Source organism: Magallana gigas, chromosome 9 (genome assembly GCF_963853765.1).
Source record: "Magallana gigas chromosome 9, xbMagGiga1.1, whole genome shotgun sequence".
Classification (NCBI taxonomy): Eukaryota; Metazoa; Mollusca; class Bivalvia; order Ostreida; family Ostreidae; genus Magallana; species Magallana gigas.
Genome location: NC_088861.1, coordinates 21,039,007 through 21,060,620, shown reverse-complemented (window position 1 = coordinate 21,060,620; position 21,614 = coordinate 21,039,007). Strand labels below are relative to the sequence as shown.

Genomic DNA, 21,614 nt, shown 5'->3' with positions numbered 1-21,614 from the left:
CTTATTCTTCAGGTAGACAGGTTTTAACAGTTCTATTGTGAGCTTATTCTAAATGTATACCATGTGCAAGCCGATTAGGAAAACACCAAGCGAATCAAGAAGCCGGAGTGCGGAATCAAAGTGATTAAACAGATTTTTTGAAAGACTTCAACAATAAGAAAAATAAGATCCAGGTATGCATTTATTGGAAAAATACAATTCCGATCACTCTTTCGATTCACTAGTACATATACAAGTACATATACAAGTACACACACACACACACAAATATATATATATATATATATAATACATTTTAAAAACGTCTGAAGATTGAATGAAAGCGCTAACGTTTTACTCTGTGTTGTCTTTCATTTTTCAAATATATATAAGCACAAAAATAAGTCCAATGCTCAAACAACTTTTATCTATAGCGCTTTCGCCCTACCGGGCTCTTCAGTAGATTTAAAAACAAAGTAAACAAGAATATTATGACGTCAATCTCGTGACGTTAGGTAGGCAACGTTATACAGACTGTTGAAGACGTGATTATGACGTCAAAACTTTGTGCTTATTCAACCCCGGTACCAAGAAAAAGGATTTATTGAATATATATATATATATATATATATATATATATATATATATATATATATATATATATATATAATCAAAAAAGAAAAAGAAAATGAACAGTTCCAAAGTTTCTATTCACTAGCGCTTTCTGGATTTACATCCTTCTTCAGGTGAATGTACATAACTTATGTACATTCACCTGAAGAAGGATGTAAATCCAGAAAGCGCTAGTGAATAGAAACTTTGGAACTGTTCATTTTCTTTTTCTTTTTTGATTATATTATTTATACTGTGTGATATCACCTTTCACTCATTTTGGATTATATATATATATATATATATATATATATATATATATATATATATATATATATATATATATATATATATATATATATATATAAGGAGGAGTTAAACAATTGATAATTTTTTTGGACATTTAAAAAAAAAGAATTAAGGGATGCCGAAAACTATCCTTTCTGTCAGAGACAAAACGTGTTGAGTTTACACCGATTAAGTGAGCAAATTATTATTTGAAATTTAAGAGTCATTCTTTCAACAGTCGTTCATAGATCATCACGAACCCCGTCAATACCTGACAATATGATTCCTTAGCAGATTAAGAGTAGTATCGAACACACTAATTTGTCACAGATGATTGCCGAGTATGGATTTAAACTTGACTGTGTGTTGGTGTGCGTGTGTGTACACAAACTCAAGTGTTCACCCTGATAAATAGACTAATTGTAAAATTAGAAAATAATTTAATGCGAAATTTTTAATATTTCTTAACTGATACGTCTTCTCATCAATAGCAGAGATAAAATAAGACATCAATAATTGAGTTCAACTACCCGTGACGAAACGTAAAATATTTAATTGCTATTTTTAGCGCGTGCTAAATATTACAAAATGTATTAGCATTTTTGTGATTGATATTAGGTTTTGGTGTTAGTAACGCCACTTCCAGCAGCAACCTAAATCAATGAAACAAGATTTCTGATATTGGGTCGCAACCGGTCAAGGTCAATAGATAGTTCTTAACTATTTGAAAGTTGAGTGGAAATCAGTCACCCCTACGACAAGACAATCAATGTGCTTATTTTATATGTTAAATACATTATACATTGGTGTACACTTAGATCTTTGGTTCAATATATTTATATATGATATAACATTTTTTAACCTATTTCTTTGACATTACCTATCTTAGAACTAACAGATACAATTTGGATAAACAAGACCATGTTGCTTTTGATAAAACGAATACATAATATGTAGTACTTAATGAATCTTTAAGTATCTTTGGTCACGTATAGTGATCTAAACGGCGACCTATTTTACAGCTATATCCTCTTTCAAGGAGGTTTCTGTCGTGTTTGTAGTTGAGCACCCGACAGGATTGGAATGTGATGGAGATTTACACCAGCCTGATTGTCTTGGTTTTGATTCAACATTCCTGCCATTAACATATCCTGAAAAAAAAGAATATGTTTTTCAATCCCCTAAAATATAACACAAAGAAGTGAACGAGATCTAAAATTAATGTAATTCAGTAACATTAAAGGAATGCAATTTATCTTCATTTACTCTAATTTCAGAATTACCAGTTTAAACATTTGATTTGATTTTTTCATTCCCACGACCATAACGAACTCTCATTTTCTAATTACATTCATCAATTTTTATGACTTGTTTGACACATTTATTCGACATTTTGTATGTTAATTATTTGTGACTTTACTAGAATAAAAGTATTCTTGCACAAAACTACTCATTTTGTTTAAGTTTTAGTACTTAAAACAAGAGGCCAACTGGCCTTAACGGTTACCTGAGTAGCATATATCCCATACACAAACTTGTCATGGAGTCTCATATATGCATCTAATTAATTAGGTTTCATACTGGAGTAGAAAAATTATAAATTTGTAATGACGACCACATTTCAAAAAGAACTGTGAAACCTATAATTTTGGTGAAAAACTAAAAGATCATGAATTCAGTTTTCCTTTCAGGTGTGTGGGAGTAAAGAAGATAATTTTTTAACGTTATATGCATTAACATCTATACATCCATTTTGGCCCTGCCCTAGAGTCAAAACCCATCCCTGAGGGGACATGAAAATTAAAATTTCAGTAGAGGACTTCCTGGTAAACATAATTATTAGTCAGTTATTAGTTTTTTATACAGATGTGTGAGAATAGAGAAGAAGATTTTAAAACATTATTATTGCCCCCCCCCCCTTCATGTCCTGAACCCCTGACCCTAACAAAGGGGTCATGAATTTCACAATTTTGGCAGAGGGCCTCATGGACATCATAACCATGCATTTAGTTTTTAACAAATATATATGAGAGTAGAGAAGAAGATTTTCTAAGATTTAATACATTTTTACTATATGGCCATATTGGCCCCACCCTAGAGCCTGAACCCCTGACCAAGGGGTCATGAATTTCACAATTTAGGTTGAGGGCTTCATGGACAACATTAGCATGCATTTAATTTTTAAAAAATATATATGATATATAGTAGAGAAGAATAGGTTGAGGGCCTCATGGACATCATAACCATGCAACCAGTTTTTTCCTCACATGCGTGGGAATAGAGAAGAAGATTTTTGAAAATTTGGCTTTTTTTCATATTTGGCCCGGCCCGTGGCACCCCAGGAGTGATACAGCCATGAATTTCACAATTTAGATTCTTCTTACCATAGAGATGCTTCACACCAAAAATGGTAACGATTGGCCTGGTAGTTTTCAAGAAGAAGTTAAAAATGTAAAATTGTTAACGCACGACGACGGACGAAGACCAATTGCAATAGGTCACTCTTGCAATAGGTGACTCAGGTGACCTAAAATGCTTTAAACACGAATGTTAGCCAATTCAAAATCAAAAATATTAATCTGTGCATGCAATGAATTATTTCAGCAATTGGGTGAATTAAAAAGTTTGGATGAAAATAAATCTTGCTGCATAAAAAATTCGACTGATGTCTTACCGCAGTGCATTTTCTTACAAAGTTGCGCATTTTTAAGTAATAAAGCCATCAATTTTGCGAGTGAGTTATTTAATACTTTTTCATCCAACAGAGGCCTGTCTCATCAAAAGTTGTTAGTTAAAACTTAACTTTCGTTTAGTTCCAGAACGTACACCAAAAATTCCACACAAGTTTCAGCTTTCCTGGCTGATTAGTTTCTGAGAAGAAGATTTTTAAAGATTTACTCTATATATTCCTATGTAAAACTTTGACCCCCCCCCCCCCATTGTGGACCTACCCTACCCCTGGGGGTCATGATTTTCACAACTTTGAATCTACACTACCCGATGATGCTTTGACACAAGTTTCACACAAGTTTCAGCTTTCCTGGCTGATTAGTTTCTGAGAAGAAGATTTTTAAAGATTTACTCTATATATTCCTATGTAAAACTTCGACCCCCCATTGTGGCCCCACCCTACCCCTGGGGGTCATGATTTTCACAACTTTGAATCTACACTACCTGAGGATGCTTCCACACAAGTTTCAGCTTTCCTGGCTGATTAGTTTCTGAGAAGAAGATTTTTAAAGATTTACTCTATATATTCCTGTTAAACTTCGACCCCCCATTGTGGCCCCACCCTACCCCTGATGGTCATGATTTTCACAACTTTGAATCTACACTACCTGAGGATGCTTCCACACAAGTTTCAGCTTTCCTGGCTGATTAGTTTCTGAGAAGAAGATTTTTAAAGATTTACTCTATATATTCCTATGTAAAACTTTGACCCCCCATTGTGGCCCCACCCTACCCCCGGGGGTCATGATTTTCACAACTTTGAATCTACACTACCTGAGGATGCTTCCACACAAGTTTCAGCTTTCCTGGCTGATTAGTTTCTGAGAAGAAGATTTTTAAAGATTTACTCTATATATTCCTATGTTAAACTTCGACCCCCCATTGTGGCCCCACCCTACCCCTGGGGGTCATGATTTTCACAACTTTGAATCTACACTACCTGAGGATGCTTCCACACAAGTTTCAGCTTTCCTGGCTGATTAGTTTCTGAGAAGAAGATTTTTAAAGATTTACTCTATATATTCCTATGTAAAACTTTGACCACCCCATTGTGTACCTACCCTACCCCTGGGGGTCATGATTTTCACAACTTTGAATCTACACTACCTGAGGATGCTTCCACACAAGTTTCAGCTTTCCTGGCTGATTAGTTTCTGAGAAGAAGATTTTTAAAGATTTACTCTATATATTCCTATGTAAAACTTTGACCCCCCATTGTGGACCTATCCTACCCCTGGGGGTCATGATTTTCACAACTTTGAATCTACACTACCCGAGGATGCTTCCACACAAGTTTCAGCTTTCCTGGCTGATTAGTTTCTGAGAAGAAGATTTTTAAAGATTTACTCTCTATATTCCTATGTAAAACTTCAACCCCCCATTGTGGCCCCACCCTACCCCCAAGGATCATGAATTTCACAACTTTGAATCTACACTACCTGAGGATGCTTCCACACAAGTTTCAGCTTTCCTGGCTGATTAGTTTCTGAGAAGAAGATTTTTAAAGATTTACTCTATATATTACTATGTAAAACTTCGAACCCCAATTGTGGCCCCACCCTACCCCTGGGGGTCATGATTTTCACAACTTTGAATCTACACTACCACTACCTGAGGATGCTTCCACACAAGTTTCAGCTTTCCTGGCTGATTAGTTTCTGAGAAGAAGATTTTTAAAGATTTACTCTATATATTGCTATGTAAAACTTCGACCCCCCATTGTGGCCCCACCTTACCCCCAGGGATCATGAATTTCACAACTTTGAATTTACACTACCCGAGGATGCTTCCACACAAGTTTCAGCTTTCCTGGCTGATTAGTTTCTGAGAAGAAGATTTTTAAAGATTTACTCTATATATTCCTATGTAAAACTTCGACCCCCCATTGTGGACCTACCCTACCCCCAGGGATCATGATTTTCACAACTTTGAATCTACACTACCTGAGGATGCTTCCACACAAGTTTCAGCTTTCCTGGCTGATTAGTTTCTGAGTAGAAGATTTTTAAAGATTTACTCTATATATTCCTATGTAAAACTTTGACCCCCCATTGTGGCCCAACCCTACCCCCGGGGGTTATGAATTTCACAACTTTGAATCTACACTACCTGAGGATGCTTCCACACAAGTTTCAGCTTTTCTGGCTTTCTGGTTCTTGAGAAGAAGATTTTTGAAAATTTCTCGAAATTTTTCATTAATTTCTAATTATCTCCCCTTGAAAACGAGTGTGGCCCTTAATTTTCACAACCTTGAATCCCCTTTGCCTAAGGATGAGTTGTGCCAAGTTTGGTTGAAATTGGCCCAGTAGTTCTTGAGAAGATGTTGAAAATGTGAAAAGTTTACGGACAGACAGACAGACGGACGACAGACAAAATGTGATCAGAATAGCTCACTTGAGCTTTCAGCTCACAGACGGACGCCCGGCATTTCTATGTCCCCGCTCCGCGTTGCGGCGGGGAAAAAAATTGTGTATTGTTGAAAGTTAAATTAACCGTTCCTAAAAAAGTCGTACTTCAACACATTCAAATACATTTTGTTAAATTGTTCTTGAAATTGTTAAGGCTTTTGTTAATGCATACTAAATCATTCGGGATTTATTAAGTCGTGGTTTTAGAGCTCTGATTTGAGATTGACATTAAGTCTGGAAAGGCAACAGAAAGAACTAAAAATCCAAGGAGTTTTGCTTCAGAAGCCACGTTTTCTGTATCTGCATTTATCATGAATAGAGTGTAATGATGCCCGTCTTACTAAATGTACACACTCACACTTCAGCGGATTAAAAAAGTGACTGTATCTTAGATTTGAATATCGTTTCTAAAACATTTGATCTTATATATCATTGTTTACAAATTCAAAACTTTGAACGATAAAATTGATTTAATACCCCTGCCCCATGGAAGAATCTATTCTTACCAAATGAAATTCATACGAAAGGTAAAACAGGACTTCATGCTAGAATGTCTCATTCATTAAATTTTATGCACCGTTATAGTGGACGAGTCCAAAATGAGACACAGCATAAATTGTATATACTCTGGAGCAAACATTTAAACTGCATGAGTTTACTTTGTGTTTATTTTCTTGTTTTGAGAGTCCTTTGCTTGAAAATGACGAAAAAGCCTTTAAAATTGCCATTTTCATGCCATAATATAACATGAACAAGTGAAAAGCTGTCAATGTGACAGCAAAGCGGGTTTTCTTTTATGTGAACTGTATCCATAATCCATGTCAACGTGTATCCAGTGAAATGGAGTACCCATTATGCAACATTTTGCCTAAAAATGACTAAGTTCAGAAGCTGATTTTTTTTCTCATAAAAATCAGAAATCAAAATCCTAGCAATATGCACACCTCTGATATATGTACAATTGATCTGCAAAAGAACAACTTCCTATCTTGAAAACTGTAGGGGGAGTTATCCGTACAATGAGGGTACCCTATATGCAATATTTTGCCAAAAAATGACTAAGTTCAAAAGCTGGTATTTTTTTCGATAAATTATCGGAAATGAAAATCCTAGCAATATGCACACCTCTGGTATATGTACAATTGATCTGCAAAAGAACAACTTCCTATCTTGAGAACTGTAGGAGGAGTTATCCGTACATATATAAATAGCCATTAAATAAACAGTTGAAGCAATGGATTTTTAAAAGATTACCCGCCCGCCGTTTTCACCATTTTAATAACCGGATTTTTCCGTTGGAAAACCCGGTTAAAAACTGTTTTCATTTCGGTGACAAGCTTGAAATAATGAAATAATTTTATCAAAATAATATAAATGGACTTTATCAACATTATGTCAAACAACTTATTACAGCTTGAATCTGCACGTATCTTTATTCAATTTATGAACAGGGGCTAATATAAAAATGTATTTTTTAAGGTAATTATGTCTGCAAGTCTGTAGTCCCTTGTCTGAAAAAATGAGATGGAAGTCAATCTGCATTTTATTATCTGACTGAGAGCTACATATATGCAGCTAAGTCTAGGAAACTAATACATGCTTCCAATGAAATATTTTGTTAAGTCATGCAAGGCTGAGACTTTTTGAAAAGCTATAACTATAAATGTTAAAAAAAAATAACATCCCTATACTTTGTCTTTACATTCGCTGTTTGTAGAACAATCAGAACCAGTTTCAGTCCGACCCTTACCTTATACATATACTCCTACTTTAATAGCCCTAGCTTTGTAATAGCTATCATTGCTTTGCATATACACACAATCTTTTAAAAATCCAATGCTTCAACTGTTTATTTAATGGCTATTTATATATGTACACATTTTATGCATACAGGATTCTCGATATGTTCATATTGGTCCCGCCCTAGGGCCTGAACTACCAACACAGGGGCCATGAATTTCACAATTTAGGCAAAGGGCTTCATGGACATCAAATTTTAATCCTTTGTCTTCGAGACACTGGATCAAAGGTAAAATTGATATTAGAGTTTGTGTATTAGTTTATATATATCTCTTTGTTAAAGGATGTTTTTAACAAAAGACCAATAGGGCTTAACAGTCACCTGAGTACCAGATATATTGCCCATACACAAACTTGTTGAGGAGTCTCATATATATCATTATAACCAGAATTATTTAAAATTCTTGATATGTTATGTATCAAAGATAACACTTTTCTTCAAATATTCAAAATCATTGAGACAATATTGAGGTGGAAAGACATGTAAATGTTAGAGAGCATCTAGTGTACAAATTTAAATGATCCTTCACAATCTAAATATAACATTATGCTCTACAATATAAAAACAATACCAAAAGAAACTTTTAAAACAATACATTTAGTAGGTACACTTATTACTTCTCAGATTTGCTGACTTTAAAATTGAAGGTGCTACATATGTTCATCTTGAGATATTGATGCTGAAAAGGTTTATCTTTTTAAAAATAGAATCAGTGTTTAAAGTTCACACTTCCTTCAAGTACATTAAATGTCAATTTATATTGTCAACAGTCAATTACCTCAGCGCACAACTTTGGGAAATACATGTACTACACTGTGACAAGTCTCGCAGATACAAGTAACTACAGAATGATGAATCTACATGTACTTTGAAAGTTATTTTTATCACATCTAACAGACAAGAAATCTATAAAATGATATTCTCTACCCACTTCTAACACAATACAGATGATACTCCTTGTATATGGTATTGAGTAAAACAATTTGCATTAAATTATGAATGTCATAACCTGATGTTCCTGAAGTGAGTAGATCGAAAGCATGAAACATTTAGTGAACAATTATAAAATTCAAAAATCAATCTAGCAAATTTAACAGCACACTAATTTTCAAAGGTACATTCAATCACATACTCATGTCTGAATTATTTCCATTTAAAGAAACATACACATAAATCTGTGTGCTCAGAAATGGAGTAAGTGATGGACAATCCCGTTTCATCCATGGTTTTCAAGCGAGAATTATATGTAAAAGTATATATTAATTGGAATTACCTTGTTTTTATGAATATATAGTAAATTTAAGCAGTAATTCAACTTTCATAAAGTAAACTGGAATTTCTTCAAAAAAATATTTGTTAAGATAATCAAAATGCTTTTCATTTACATATAAATTACATTTTTTTTTACTCTAGATGCATATGACACTTGAAATAAGAAATAATGGAATTGTCATGTATATATATCATCTTCAAAATGCAAATAAAAGCAAAGTTGCAAACTGTGCATTTCAGCATTCTATACCTGTTACCAATTGTGTGCATTTTCTTGTCTATTCCTGATCAATAAAGTAAAATAAAACAAATCGCATGTAAAAGATCAATAAACAAAATAACAATAGGTAGCTAAACATTAAAGTTTTCTTTGAAAACTAAGAATTTTGTGTTGAAACCAACAAAATGTGTGGTAAAATGCATAATTGTGCCTTAAGAAATTATAGAATTTATGCATGTAAATACACATACTACATATAAAATAAATAGCTTTTGCAGGTAATAATGATGAATTAATATATTCAATGTATAACAACCATATTTGTACCTACTAAATGAATGGTCCGTTATTCTTAATTATGATACATGTATAATTTTGAAGGTGTTATCAAATAAAAATATTCCACGAAAGGAATTTTAAAAATCTTGACTATGGTCCAATTAATTACAGCTTGAATTTTGCATTTATGGATGACATATGTTTTATTAAGATATTGTAACAGGAGGCCTAGGGGTCACATTGCTCACCTGAGCATCAATAGCCTTAAATCTGATCAAATTAGTATAACACTATCAAAATCAAAATACCTTGACATCTAATTACAGTAGATCTTAAAAAAAAAAATTAAATCTGCCAATTTTTATCTACATAATTTTTTTGGTGAACACCAAGCCCCTTTTGTTGTTGTACCTGTAAGAAGATTTTTCCCTATCCCTATATACACCCCCAACATTTTGTGGCCCCCACATTTTTTTAGGGAATGATGGTTTCATCAAACTTTAATCTCCACAACCTGTGCTTTCACACAAGTTACTGATTTTTGGACTGAAAACTTTCCCAGAGTATTTTTAAAGATTTTCTCTATATATTCCTATGTAAAAATTCATCCCCCACTGTGGCCTCACCCTACCCCTGGGGACTAAGATTTAAACAAACTTAAATCTATACTATCTGAGGGTGCTTCGATCCACTCAAATTTGATCTTTTCTGGCCTAATATTTTTGAGAAGCAGATTTTTAAAGATTTTCTGTATATATTCCTATATTAAAATTCACTTTACCCTAAACACAGCGACTATGATTTAAAGAAACTTGAATCTTTACTATCTGAGGATGTTTCCACTCTAATTTGGGCTTTCCTTGCCTAACAGTATTTTAGAACAAGGTTTTTAAAGATGTTTTCTATATATAAAAATTCATCATCCACTGTGGCCTCACCCTACTCCCGGCGAATATTATTTAAAGAAACTAAAATCTATACATTCTCAAGATGCTTCCACTAAAATTTGGACCTTCCTGGCCTCATAGTTGTTTTTTTTTAAGATTTTCTCTATATACTCCTTTGTAAAAAATTTATTCCCTGCCAAACCCTAAGGGACCATGATTTGAGCAAACTTGAATCTACACTACCTGAAGATGCTTCCATGCCAATTTGAGCTTTTCTGGCTTAACAGTTTTTGAGAAGAAAATTTTTAAAGATATTCTCTATACATTCTTAAATAAAAATCCATTCCCCCATTGTGGCCTTACCCTACCCCCTGGGACCAGGATTTGAATAATCTTATATCTACACTGCCTGAAGTTGCTTCAGTACAAGTTACAGCTTTTCTGGCTTTATACTTTTTGAGAAGAAGATTTTTAAAGATTTTCTCTATACATTCTTATGTAAAAATCATTCCCCCATTGTGGCCCAACCCTACACCAAGGGACCATGATTTGAAAAAACTTGAATCTACACTACCTGAAAATGCTTTCATACAAGTTACAGCTTTTCTGGCTTTATAGTTTTGAGAAGAAGATTTTTATAGATTTTCTCTATACATTCTTATGTAAAAATCCATTCCCCCATTGTGGTCCCACCCTACCCCCGGGGTCCATGATTTGAACAAACTCTAATCTGTACTACCTGATAATGCTTCCATACAAGTTACAGTTTTTCTGGTCTAATAATTTTGAGAAGAAGATATTTGAAAAATGCCAACAAATTTTCAATATTTGTAAATTATCTCCCCTTTAAAGAGGGCATGGCCCTTCATTTGAACTTAAGTCCCCTACTCCCCGTGATGCTTTGTGCCAAGTTTGGTTGAAATCTGCCCAGTTGTTCTGGAGAAGAAGATGAAAAAGTGAAAAGTTTACAACAACGACAACCCCAACAATGACAGACAACGGACAAATTTTATTTAGAAAAGCTCACTTGAGCTTTCAGCTCAGGTGAGCTAAACAAGAGGCCCATGGGCCACATCGCTCACCTGAGGAACAATAGGTATGATAAAGTCAGCTTAATGGAGTCATAATACAAACAATCTGGACAATGTACAATAATACATGTAGATCCTGTATAAATAAAATCCATTTTTCCCCCCTTGGAACTCGGATAGCCCTGATTGCTGCCAATATTTACAAGAGCAGACTTTACCGCTCCTGCACATATAGAGGGACTCACGTTACGCAGGCAGGGATGTCCGCGCACCTACGCAACTCAACAGGTACCAACGTTAACACAAGCTGGGATAACGCAAGCAGGGATGACCGCACACTTGCGCCAACAGCGCAACCTAACGCAAGCAGGGAGTGTCGCACACTTGCGCTAGAAAGGCCAAAACACCAGCAAGGATAACCATACACTAGTGCTCCGCCGCAACCACCACAAGCAGGTATGACCGCACACATGTATTAATGCGATACAGGGCAGGAAAGAATGCACACTCTGTATCATAGGTTAGAAAATACAAAGATTAGATAGAGCAGGGGTGTCCACACACTCAATCTATCCATGCCTGTTCAAGTTTAACTCCAAACAGTCGCTCATCATAATGCAATAGACACTGTCCCTATATATGTGCCGGCCTAAAATAATTCATAGTATCTAAAAATTGGAAATCGAAAACAAACAAACTAATCCGGCCTAACCCAAAACTACTTATGCAGAACAACTTATATACATTGAATATTTATTATTGTATAAAAATAATCATCACAATAATTGGTTAACAGGGGATGCATTAATTAAAATAATCAAGAATCAATAAATCAAGGGCAATAACTCAATACAGTAATACAAAAAGATTCTAATGAAAAAATAGCTGCCTGCTTCAATTTTATAGTCATATCACATGTTGAGTATTGCAGTTCTCAAAAAGATCCTTTACAATTGTTTATATATGGGATAGTTAGCTGCATCAAACTCTGAACCTTCTAGTGAGGCCGAAGAATTGTCCTGGAGCCAAAGTCTTAATAATTATAAAGAATCATCTTGCTGATCCGTTTCTAAGAAGAAGATTTTTAAAGATTTGCTCTATATATTTCTATGTAAAACTTTAACACACCCCCCTCCAATGTTCACATGTTAAACTTTGACCCCCTATTGTGGCCCCACCGTACCCTGGGGATCATGATTTTCACAACTTTGAATCTACACTGCCTGAGGATGCTTCCACAAAAGTTTCAGCTTTCCTTAGTTTCTGAGAAGAAGATTTTTAAAGATTTACTCTACTGTGGAATCATTAAGATTTCGTGGTGGTTCAATTTTCGTGGAATTCGTGGGTACCTCTCATCCACGAATTAACATCCTCCACGAATTAAAAAATATGGTAATAAAGTCATTTTTCCTTTGCAGGTTTAAGAGAATACACGAAAACACGTCCCCACGAACCTGTAAAATTTAAGGAATCCACGAAAATTGGCCCCCATGAAATTTGATGATTCCACAGTATATATTTCTATGTAAAATTTTAACACCAACACCCCCCCCCAATGTGGCCTCACCCTACCCCCAGGGATCATGATTTTCACAACTTTGAGTCTACACTACCTGAGGATGCTTCCACACAAGTTTCAGCTTTCCTTGCTGATTAGTTTCTGAGAAGAAGATTTTTAAAGATTTACTCTATATATTCCTATGTAAAACTTCGACCCTCCATTGTAGCCCCACCCTACCCCCGGGGGTCATGATTTTCACAACTTTGAATCTACACTACCTGAGGATGCTTCCACACAAGTTTCAGCTTTCCTTGCTGATTAGTTTCTGAGAAGAAGATTTTTAAAGATTTACTCTATATATTCCTATGTAAAACTTTGACCCCCCATTGTGGCCCCACCCTACCCCCGGGGGTCATGAATTTCACAACTTTGAATCTACACTACCTGAGGATGCTTCCACAAAAGTTTCAGCTTTCCTGGCTGTTTAGTTTCTGAGAAGAAGATTTTTAAAGATTTGCTCTATATATTCCTATGTAAAACTTTAACACCCCATTGTGGCCCCACCCTACCCCCGGGGGTCATGAATTTCATAACTTTGAATCTACACTACATGAGGATGCTTCCACACAAGTTTCAGCTTTCCTTGCTGATTAGTTTCTGAGAAGAAGATTTTTAAAGATTTACTCTATATATTCCTATGTAAAACTTTGACCCCCCATTGTGGCCCCACCCTACCCCCGGGGGTCATGAATTTCACAACTTTGAATCTACACTACCTGAGGATGCTTCCACAAAAGTTTCAGCTTTCCTGGCTGTTTAGTTTCTGAGAAGAAGATTTTTAAAGATTTGCTCTATATATTCCTATGTAAAACTTTAACACCCCATTGTGGCCCCACCCTACCCCCGGGGGTCATGAATTTCATAACTTTGAATCTACACTACATGAGGATGCTTCCACACAAGTTTCAGCTTTCCTTGCTGATTAGTTTCTGAGAAGAAGATTTTTAAAGATTTACTCTATATATTCCTATGTAAAACTTCGACCCTCCATTGTAGCCCCACCCTACCCCCGGGGGTCATGATTTTCACAACTTTGAATCTACACTACCTGAGGATGCTTCCACACAAGTTTCAGCTTTCCTTGCTGATTAGTTTCTGAGAAGAAGATTTTTAAAGATTTACTCTATATATTCCTATGTAAAACTTTGACCCCCCATTGTGGCCCCACCCTACCCCCGGGGGTCATGAATTTCACAACTTTGAATCTACACTACCTGAGGATGCTTCCACACAAGTTTCAGCTTTCCTGGCTGTTTAGTTTCTGAGAAGAAGATTTTTAAAGATTTACTCTATATATTCCTATGTAAAACTTTAACACCCCATTGTGGCCCCACCCTACCCCCGGGGGTCATGAATTTCATAACTTTGAATCTACACTACATGAGGATGCTTCCACACAAGTTTCAGCTTTCCTGGCTGTTTAGTTTCTGAGAAGAAGATTTTTAAAGATTTACTCTATATATTCCTATGTAAAACTTCGACCCCCCATTGTGGCCCCACCCTACCCCCGGGGGTCATGAATTTCACAACTTTGAATCTACACTACCTGAGGATGCTTCCACACAAGTTTCAGCTTTCCTGGCTGATTAGTTTCTGAGAAGAAGATTTTTAAAGATTTACTCTATATATGCCTATGTAAAACTTCGACCCCCCATTGTGGCCCCACCCTACCCCAGGGGGTCATGAATTTCACAACTTTGAATCTACACTACCTGAGGATGCTTCCACACAAGTTTCAGCTTTCCTGGCTGTTTAGTTTCTGAGAAGAAGATTTTTAAAGATTTACTCTATATATTCCTATGTAAAACTTCGACCCCCCATTGTGGCCCCACCCTACCCCCGGGGGTCATGAATTTCACAACTTTGAATCTACACTACCTGAGGATGCTTCCACACAAGTTTCAGCTTTCCTGGCTGATTAGTTTCTGAGAAGAAGATTTTTAAAGATTTACTCTATATATGCCTATGTAAAACTTCGACCCCCCATTGTGGCCCCACCCTACCCCAGGGGGTCATGAATTTCACAACTTTGAATCTACACTACCTGAGGATGCTTCCACACAAGTTTCAGCTTTCCTGGCTTTCTGGTTCTTGAGAAGAAGATACTTGAAAATTTCTCGAAATTTTTCATTAATTTCTAATTATCTCCCCTTGAAAACGGGTGCGGCCCTTAATTTTCACAACTTTGAATCCCCTTTGCCTAAGGATGATTTGTGCCAAGTTTGGTTGAAATTGGCCTAATAGTTCTTGAGAAGATGTTGAAAATGTGAAAAGTTTACGGACAGACGGACAGACGGACGGACAGACGGACGACAGACAAAATGTGATCAGAATAGCTCACTTGAGCTTTCAGCTCAGGTGAGCTAAAAAAGGACTGATGAACTGACTGAACGATGGATCAAAACAGTGTGTGGGGTATAAAAATCTTCTCAAGAGCCACTGCACCAGAATTGCCAATATTTACACCAAAGCTTGTATACATATGGAAGATCCTTTATTTTAAAAAATGTAACCACCAACATAACCACTTTTTGGGAGTTGATTTTAATCAACTCTCCTATGCAGTTACTCTGCCAAACCGAAAGTGAAAAGTGTTTGGAACGGGACATACTAAAGACCTGAAAAATTTAAGACCTGATGCCCTGAAACTTAATATAAATGATATACTTTTATGTTTTGCGTCAAATAAAAATGACTTTGTGTGATTATTATATTTCCTTATGAAATAAGATAGAAAAAAATCATGAATTGACATCCATGTGAATTATTTACGCAAAAATAAGAAAGATTTGAATTGATTTGAAAATTTCAGCTGATACGATACGATGCTGATTTTAGCATAAGAATAATCAATAAGACCAACTCACATCAGTACTTCAGGACTTTGATTCTAATTAACTATGGTTCATTTTACAATTTTGTTATCTTTAATACATTGATGCATAGGATAATTAGATTGGTCAGTTGATGCATCTTAGGGCTAAGGATATGATTGTTGTCCAAAAGAGTAGGTTTTTCCTTACATATTGTTTAATGTATAGTCAAATCTTGGAACATATAACAGCTTTACAATATTTTTAAAATTTTACACTTATGTGACCTTCCAAGGGTAAAAAAAGTCACATAAGACAGGGAGTCATATAACGTAAGCAGTCCAAGACTTACCTCACGTGCAATCTTTTAAGCTCTCTTTTTGCTATCAATAATATTTGGTACTAAATAGTTAAGTTTATCTATTATCTTTATAATACTTCTTAATAGCCTAAGAATGAATTTCAAATTTCATCATCTTTAAAAAGATCTTTAATTTTGTACAGAATCACTTGTTACATAACTTAAGGGGAGAATAATAATAAACTCAGTATGCTTTTGTTTCCAATAAATGGACTATGACAGTATGTTTTCATTGTCTTGTATTAAAGGCTGGCAAGCAGGGACGATATTAATAGTATAGTATACATACTTCACTGCTGGCAAATAAATGATGTTATCTACATTTCTGCATGGTCACGATTTTGGTCAAATTTTATTTTTATGTTTTTATTATTTACAATGCTTCAGATATGCATTTCTAATGATCAAATTAAATTTGAGAGTCATTTGTAGAGTTATAAGCAAGATACAGGGCTCACAATTCTTTGTCATGTAAACAAGGCTTGTGCCCTGTTTTTGTTTACATAGGTTCAATATACCAGGAAAAAATCTTTTTCCAGCTTATTTGTCTATCTTTTTATTTATTTTAAGCATAGATAAACTGTTCCTAACATTTAACACATTCGTTTTAGGTTTAAAACTGAAATTTTAACTTTAACATTCAAAATGTAAACAAGCACTTTGTTTACATAGCAAAGAATTTCAAGCTCTGTAACTCGCTTTAACTCAACAAATGGTACTCAAATTTCGGTTGCCTGTTTAAAATGCCTTTCCAAAGCATTGTAAATATTAAAATCGGATAAATAATTCTTGACCAAAATCGTGACCATACCCCTTTAAAACAATCCATAATCATGCTTATCTTTCCAGACATTTTTGCATGTTGTAATGAAAAACTTAATGAATGGGGGTTATTGATAACAATTGTTACTAATGATAACAATTGTTACTATGAAAGTTGATAAAATTAATATTAAAATTAGTTATCAAAACAAAGTAGATATGTTTGTCAAATTGGGATGCTATTCTAATTTGATAAAAGTTGCTGCACAAACAATTTACACAGTATTTTGGGACTAAAGAGGATGGTCCAAGGTACCATAAGGCAGGGTGTTGCTTAATGCAGGGTTTTTCTATAGACAAGAGATGTTTGTGAAACACTTATGCCCCCCTCCTTGGAAACATCCACAAAGAAAATGAACGTAAACTGCAAATAACTGGAATTTTTCTAAGTCCAAGGAGTATAACTCTGTCGAAAATTGCTCTATCATACCCATAATCAAACTTGAATTAGATATTATTTAGATAAACCTGTATACCAAATTTGATATCAATATGTGAATCCTCTGTGAAAAAAATGAGCAGAAACTGCAAATAACTGGAATTTCTCTGTCTAAGAGCCATAACTCTGTCGAAAATTGCTCGATTGTACCCAATATCAAACTCCACCTAAATATTATCATGATAAACCTGTATACAAAATTTTATTTCAATATTTTCATCCTCTGCGAAGAAAAAAAGCAGAAACTGCAAAGAACTGGAATTCTTTTTATGTCCAAGGGCCATAACTCTGTCAAAAATTGCTCAATCGTACCCATAATCAAACATGACCTAGATACATGTATTATCATGATAAACCTGTATACCAAATTTCATTTCAATATATGTTCATCCTCTGCAAAGAAAATGAGTGGAAACTGCAAATAACGAGTTTTTTTCACTTACAAGGGCCATAACTCTGTAGAAAATTGCTCGATTGTACCCAATATTGAATTTGACCTAGATGTTATCATGATAAACCTGTATACCAAATTTCTTCTCCATATGTTCATCCTCTGTGAAAAAATGAGCAGACACTGCAAATAACTGGAATTTTTCTACGTCCAAGGGCCATTACTCTGTCGAAAATTGCTCGATCGTACCCATAATCAAACTTGACTTAGATATTATTATGATAAACCTGTATACAAAATTTCATTTCAATATGTTCATCTTCTGCGAAGAAAATAAGCGGAAACTGCAAAGAACTGGAATTTTTCTACGTCCAAGGGCCAAAACTCTGTCGAAAATTGCTCAATTTTACCCAATATCAAATTTGATCTAGATATTATCATGATAAACCTGCGAAGAAAATGAGCGGAAACTGCAAATAACTGGAGTTTTTTTTACGTCCAAGGGCCATAACTCTGTCAAAAGTTGCTCGATCATACCCAATATTGAACCTGACCTAGATATTATCATGATAAACCTGTATACCAAATTTCATTCAATATGTTCATCCTCTGCGAAGAAAATGAACGGAAACTGTTGGTGGACCGACCGACTGACCGAAAGACAGACAGCAGCAAATTAAAGCAATATGCCCTCCCTTCTGCGAAGTGGGGCATAAAAATAAGGTTGGGCGGTCTAAATATGGCTGCTTAAGACAGAAACTAATGGCTGCTTAAGACAGACTATAAAATGATACAAGAACTATTTTCAGGTGAGTGATGTAGCCCATTGGCCTCTTATTATTTTGTACTGCAATGATTCCAATAATCATTGAATAAATTTTGTTATAATATCATATAGATATGCTTAAATATCAGCATAAGTACCAATTTTGTGGTAAGTAGTGACAGAGAGCTAAAACAAACTAGAGCAATTTTCATACATGTAGACATTTTAGTATAAATTACTATGAACATTAATTCATTCGAAGATAAGAAATGACACAAGTAAAAGTCATAACACAGAGACATAAATACTATTTGATTAGAGGAAGATTCTTTACAAAAGCCAGAGAAATGCATTATACATGAACATTTCATTTGATAATGGACACTTACAGTTGTTTGTGCTTGTTGTTGTTGAATCTTATCATAAAGGTTTTCCTACAAGAAATGTAACACACAATTAAAAAAATAGAGGATTCCATGACATTTTAAATTAACCAAATCATGACTGGCATTTAAAATTTGCATTGGGTTAATAATATTTCTTTTTTTAAAACAATATCAAAATGTTGGGGATTTTGTACTGCACGACAAAGAACTGGGCACGGTAAACTGTACTAAACAGCAAAATCAGCCGGTTTTCAAAGCTTTTTAATGAAATATTTAGGAATTAACCTGTTTCAAAACAGCTTGTTTTTATAAATATCTTTTACGGTTTCCATATACATGTAATAGTTATCGAACATATTAATATCAACCAATAACGTCATGAAATGTATTGACAACGTTCTTCAATAACTATTATAGAATGGAGGCACTGGTTTATAATGTTTATGTGGACATACATGTATTTTATTCATTATCATACCTTTTGCATTAAACATGTTTTATGCTATATAAATGTATACATCATCATCATAATAGTTTGGATTTTCTCACCAAATGTCACGAGACACAAAGAATATTGAAAAGAGACCAAATATATTATATAAAAGACATTTCTTAAATATTCAAATACTATGATGTTGAATTGCTCATCAACATTGTCAATTAACTGCACTTTTATACACATGTACATTAGAAACAATTATGCCATTGTTGATGCTTCTTTCAGTTATGAATGTAGCTATAAGCATTGAATACAAAAATGAATTATCTGTGATATCTTTAGTTTAGATTGGCCAAGAAAAAAGTAACTTTGAAATGGCTATCAAAGGGCACCTGTTCTAAAAAACTTTAACCTACTCCAAAATTCTTAACCTCCTCCAGCATCTGAATTTATGGCCCTGAGGGTCATGATTTTTACAACTTTAAAACTTTAACTCTAAACTAGAACTATCCAAATGGGACTAATACCCCCGCAAAGCTAAAATAATTTAGTTAAGACATAAAGACAAAAAACCTCCATCTGGATGTATTTATATAAATATATCTTTAAAAAAATTGCAGGTGCACATCTTCAGATGGTGATCAACCTATGTACAAGTTTTCAGACTGTTCCATGCAGTAGTAAATAATTCTATAGGGGGGACAAAGTTGCGTCTACAGACAGGTGGACAGACGGATGGACAGACAGACAGACAGACAAACGGACAGGGTGAAACCAATATACCCCCCTAAACTTCGTTTGGGGGGGGGGGGGGGGGGGATAACTACCTGATGATGCTTCCACATAAGTTTCAGTTTTTCAAGCTGATTAGTTTCTGGGAAAAAGATTTTTAAAGATTTACAATATATATTTCTATGTACAAGTTCGACCCCCACCCTACCCCTACCCCTAGGGGGCATGATTTTTACAACTTTAAATCTACACTACCTGATGATGCTTTTACACAAGTTTCAGCTTTTCTGGCAAATAATTTTCTGAGTAGATTTTAAAACATTTACATTATACATTTCTATGTAAAACTTTGATCCCCATTGTGGCCCCTATCTTTAACCCCCAGGAACCATGATTTGAACAAACTTCAATCTATACTATCAGAGGATGCATCCACACAAGTTTCAGCCTTTCTGAATGATTTTTGAAAAAAAAAGTTTTTGAAATAATTATCTCCCCTTGAGAAGAGAGCGTGGCCCTTCATTTTAACAGACTAGAATCTCCTTCACCTAATGATGCTTTGTGCCAAGTTTGGTTGAAATTGGCCCAGTGGTTCTGGAGAAGAAGTTGAAAATGTAAAAAGTTTACATACAGACAAACGGATGGATGGACAGACACGCTAGACAAAAAGTGATCAGAAAAGCTCACTTGAGATTTCAGCTCAGGTGAGCTAAAAATAGGTTGAAATACAATACACACCCCAATTATTTATCTTATTTTGGGTAGAAAATATGAGCATTCATTTAAAACAAGACTTAAAGGCCAAACATTTTTACCGGGTGGTAAATCTCAGGTGAGGGCGCGGCTTAATTATTTGAGGTGTGAAAGCCTCCGGGGCTTACAGTCTATCTGCGGTCGTGAACGCTGCTTATCGCTATACACAGGAAGCAGATTAATACACAGGAAATAAATATTTAGTCAGAATTGGTCTTAGTTTAAATATCTTATTGTTCTTATGACCATACGAAGCAATTTTATACGGAAATCTTATGTATTGTCCGAATTTTCTCTAAGCACACGTGTGTAAATCACAATTGAAAAAATGCAGTAATTTATTTCTGCTTTAAAAATATAACTCAGTACATTTTGTTTAGCACTTGACATTGTTTAAGAAGTTAATTTTAACAATCATAACTGTATAAGAAAACCATACAATCAGTAAGAATGTGAAATCGAATGGAAAGGCAGCCCGGTATTATACAATGACAATTAATGGAGTTCGTTTTCCATGGAGTGGTGTTTTCATGCACTAAGCTCCCATTGAGTGAATTACCAGTAAATACAGCTTTAGTAGACCATAAGTTTGTGTTAAAAAGAAAATTAATTTCTTTCGAGCTGCTCATGCATCTTCATGGAAT

At 34.8% G+C, this 21,614-nt stretch overlaps 1 protein-coding gene across 9 annotated transcripts in view; it reads right to left on the bottom strand.

Moving 5' to 3' along the window:
* Positions 1-910: 910 nt before the first annotated feature.
* The window catches only part of LOC105328367 (peptidyl-prolyl cis-trans isomerase G), a 159,642-nt gene continuing 138,938 nt past the window's right edge, over positions 911-21,614 (bottom strand). For 6 of the 9 annotated variants that reach the window (XM_034475573.2, XM_034475575.2, XM_066072154.1 and 3 more), the window contains 2 exons: positions 19,050-19,094; positions 911-2,030 (listed from right to left, as the gene is read on the bottom strand). In XM_034475573.2, the coding sequence (XP_034331464.2) occupies positions 1,914-2,030; positions 19,050-19,094 (162 nt within the window). In that variant the 3' untranslated portion in view covers positions 911-1,913. Of the gene's footprint in view, positions 2,031-9,340; positions 9,375-19,049; positions 19,095-21,614 lie in introns of all 9 variants that reach the window. The other 3 variants (XM_034475580.2, XM_034475582.2, XM_034475579.2) reach the window with 3 other exon arrangements.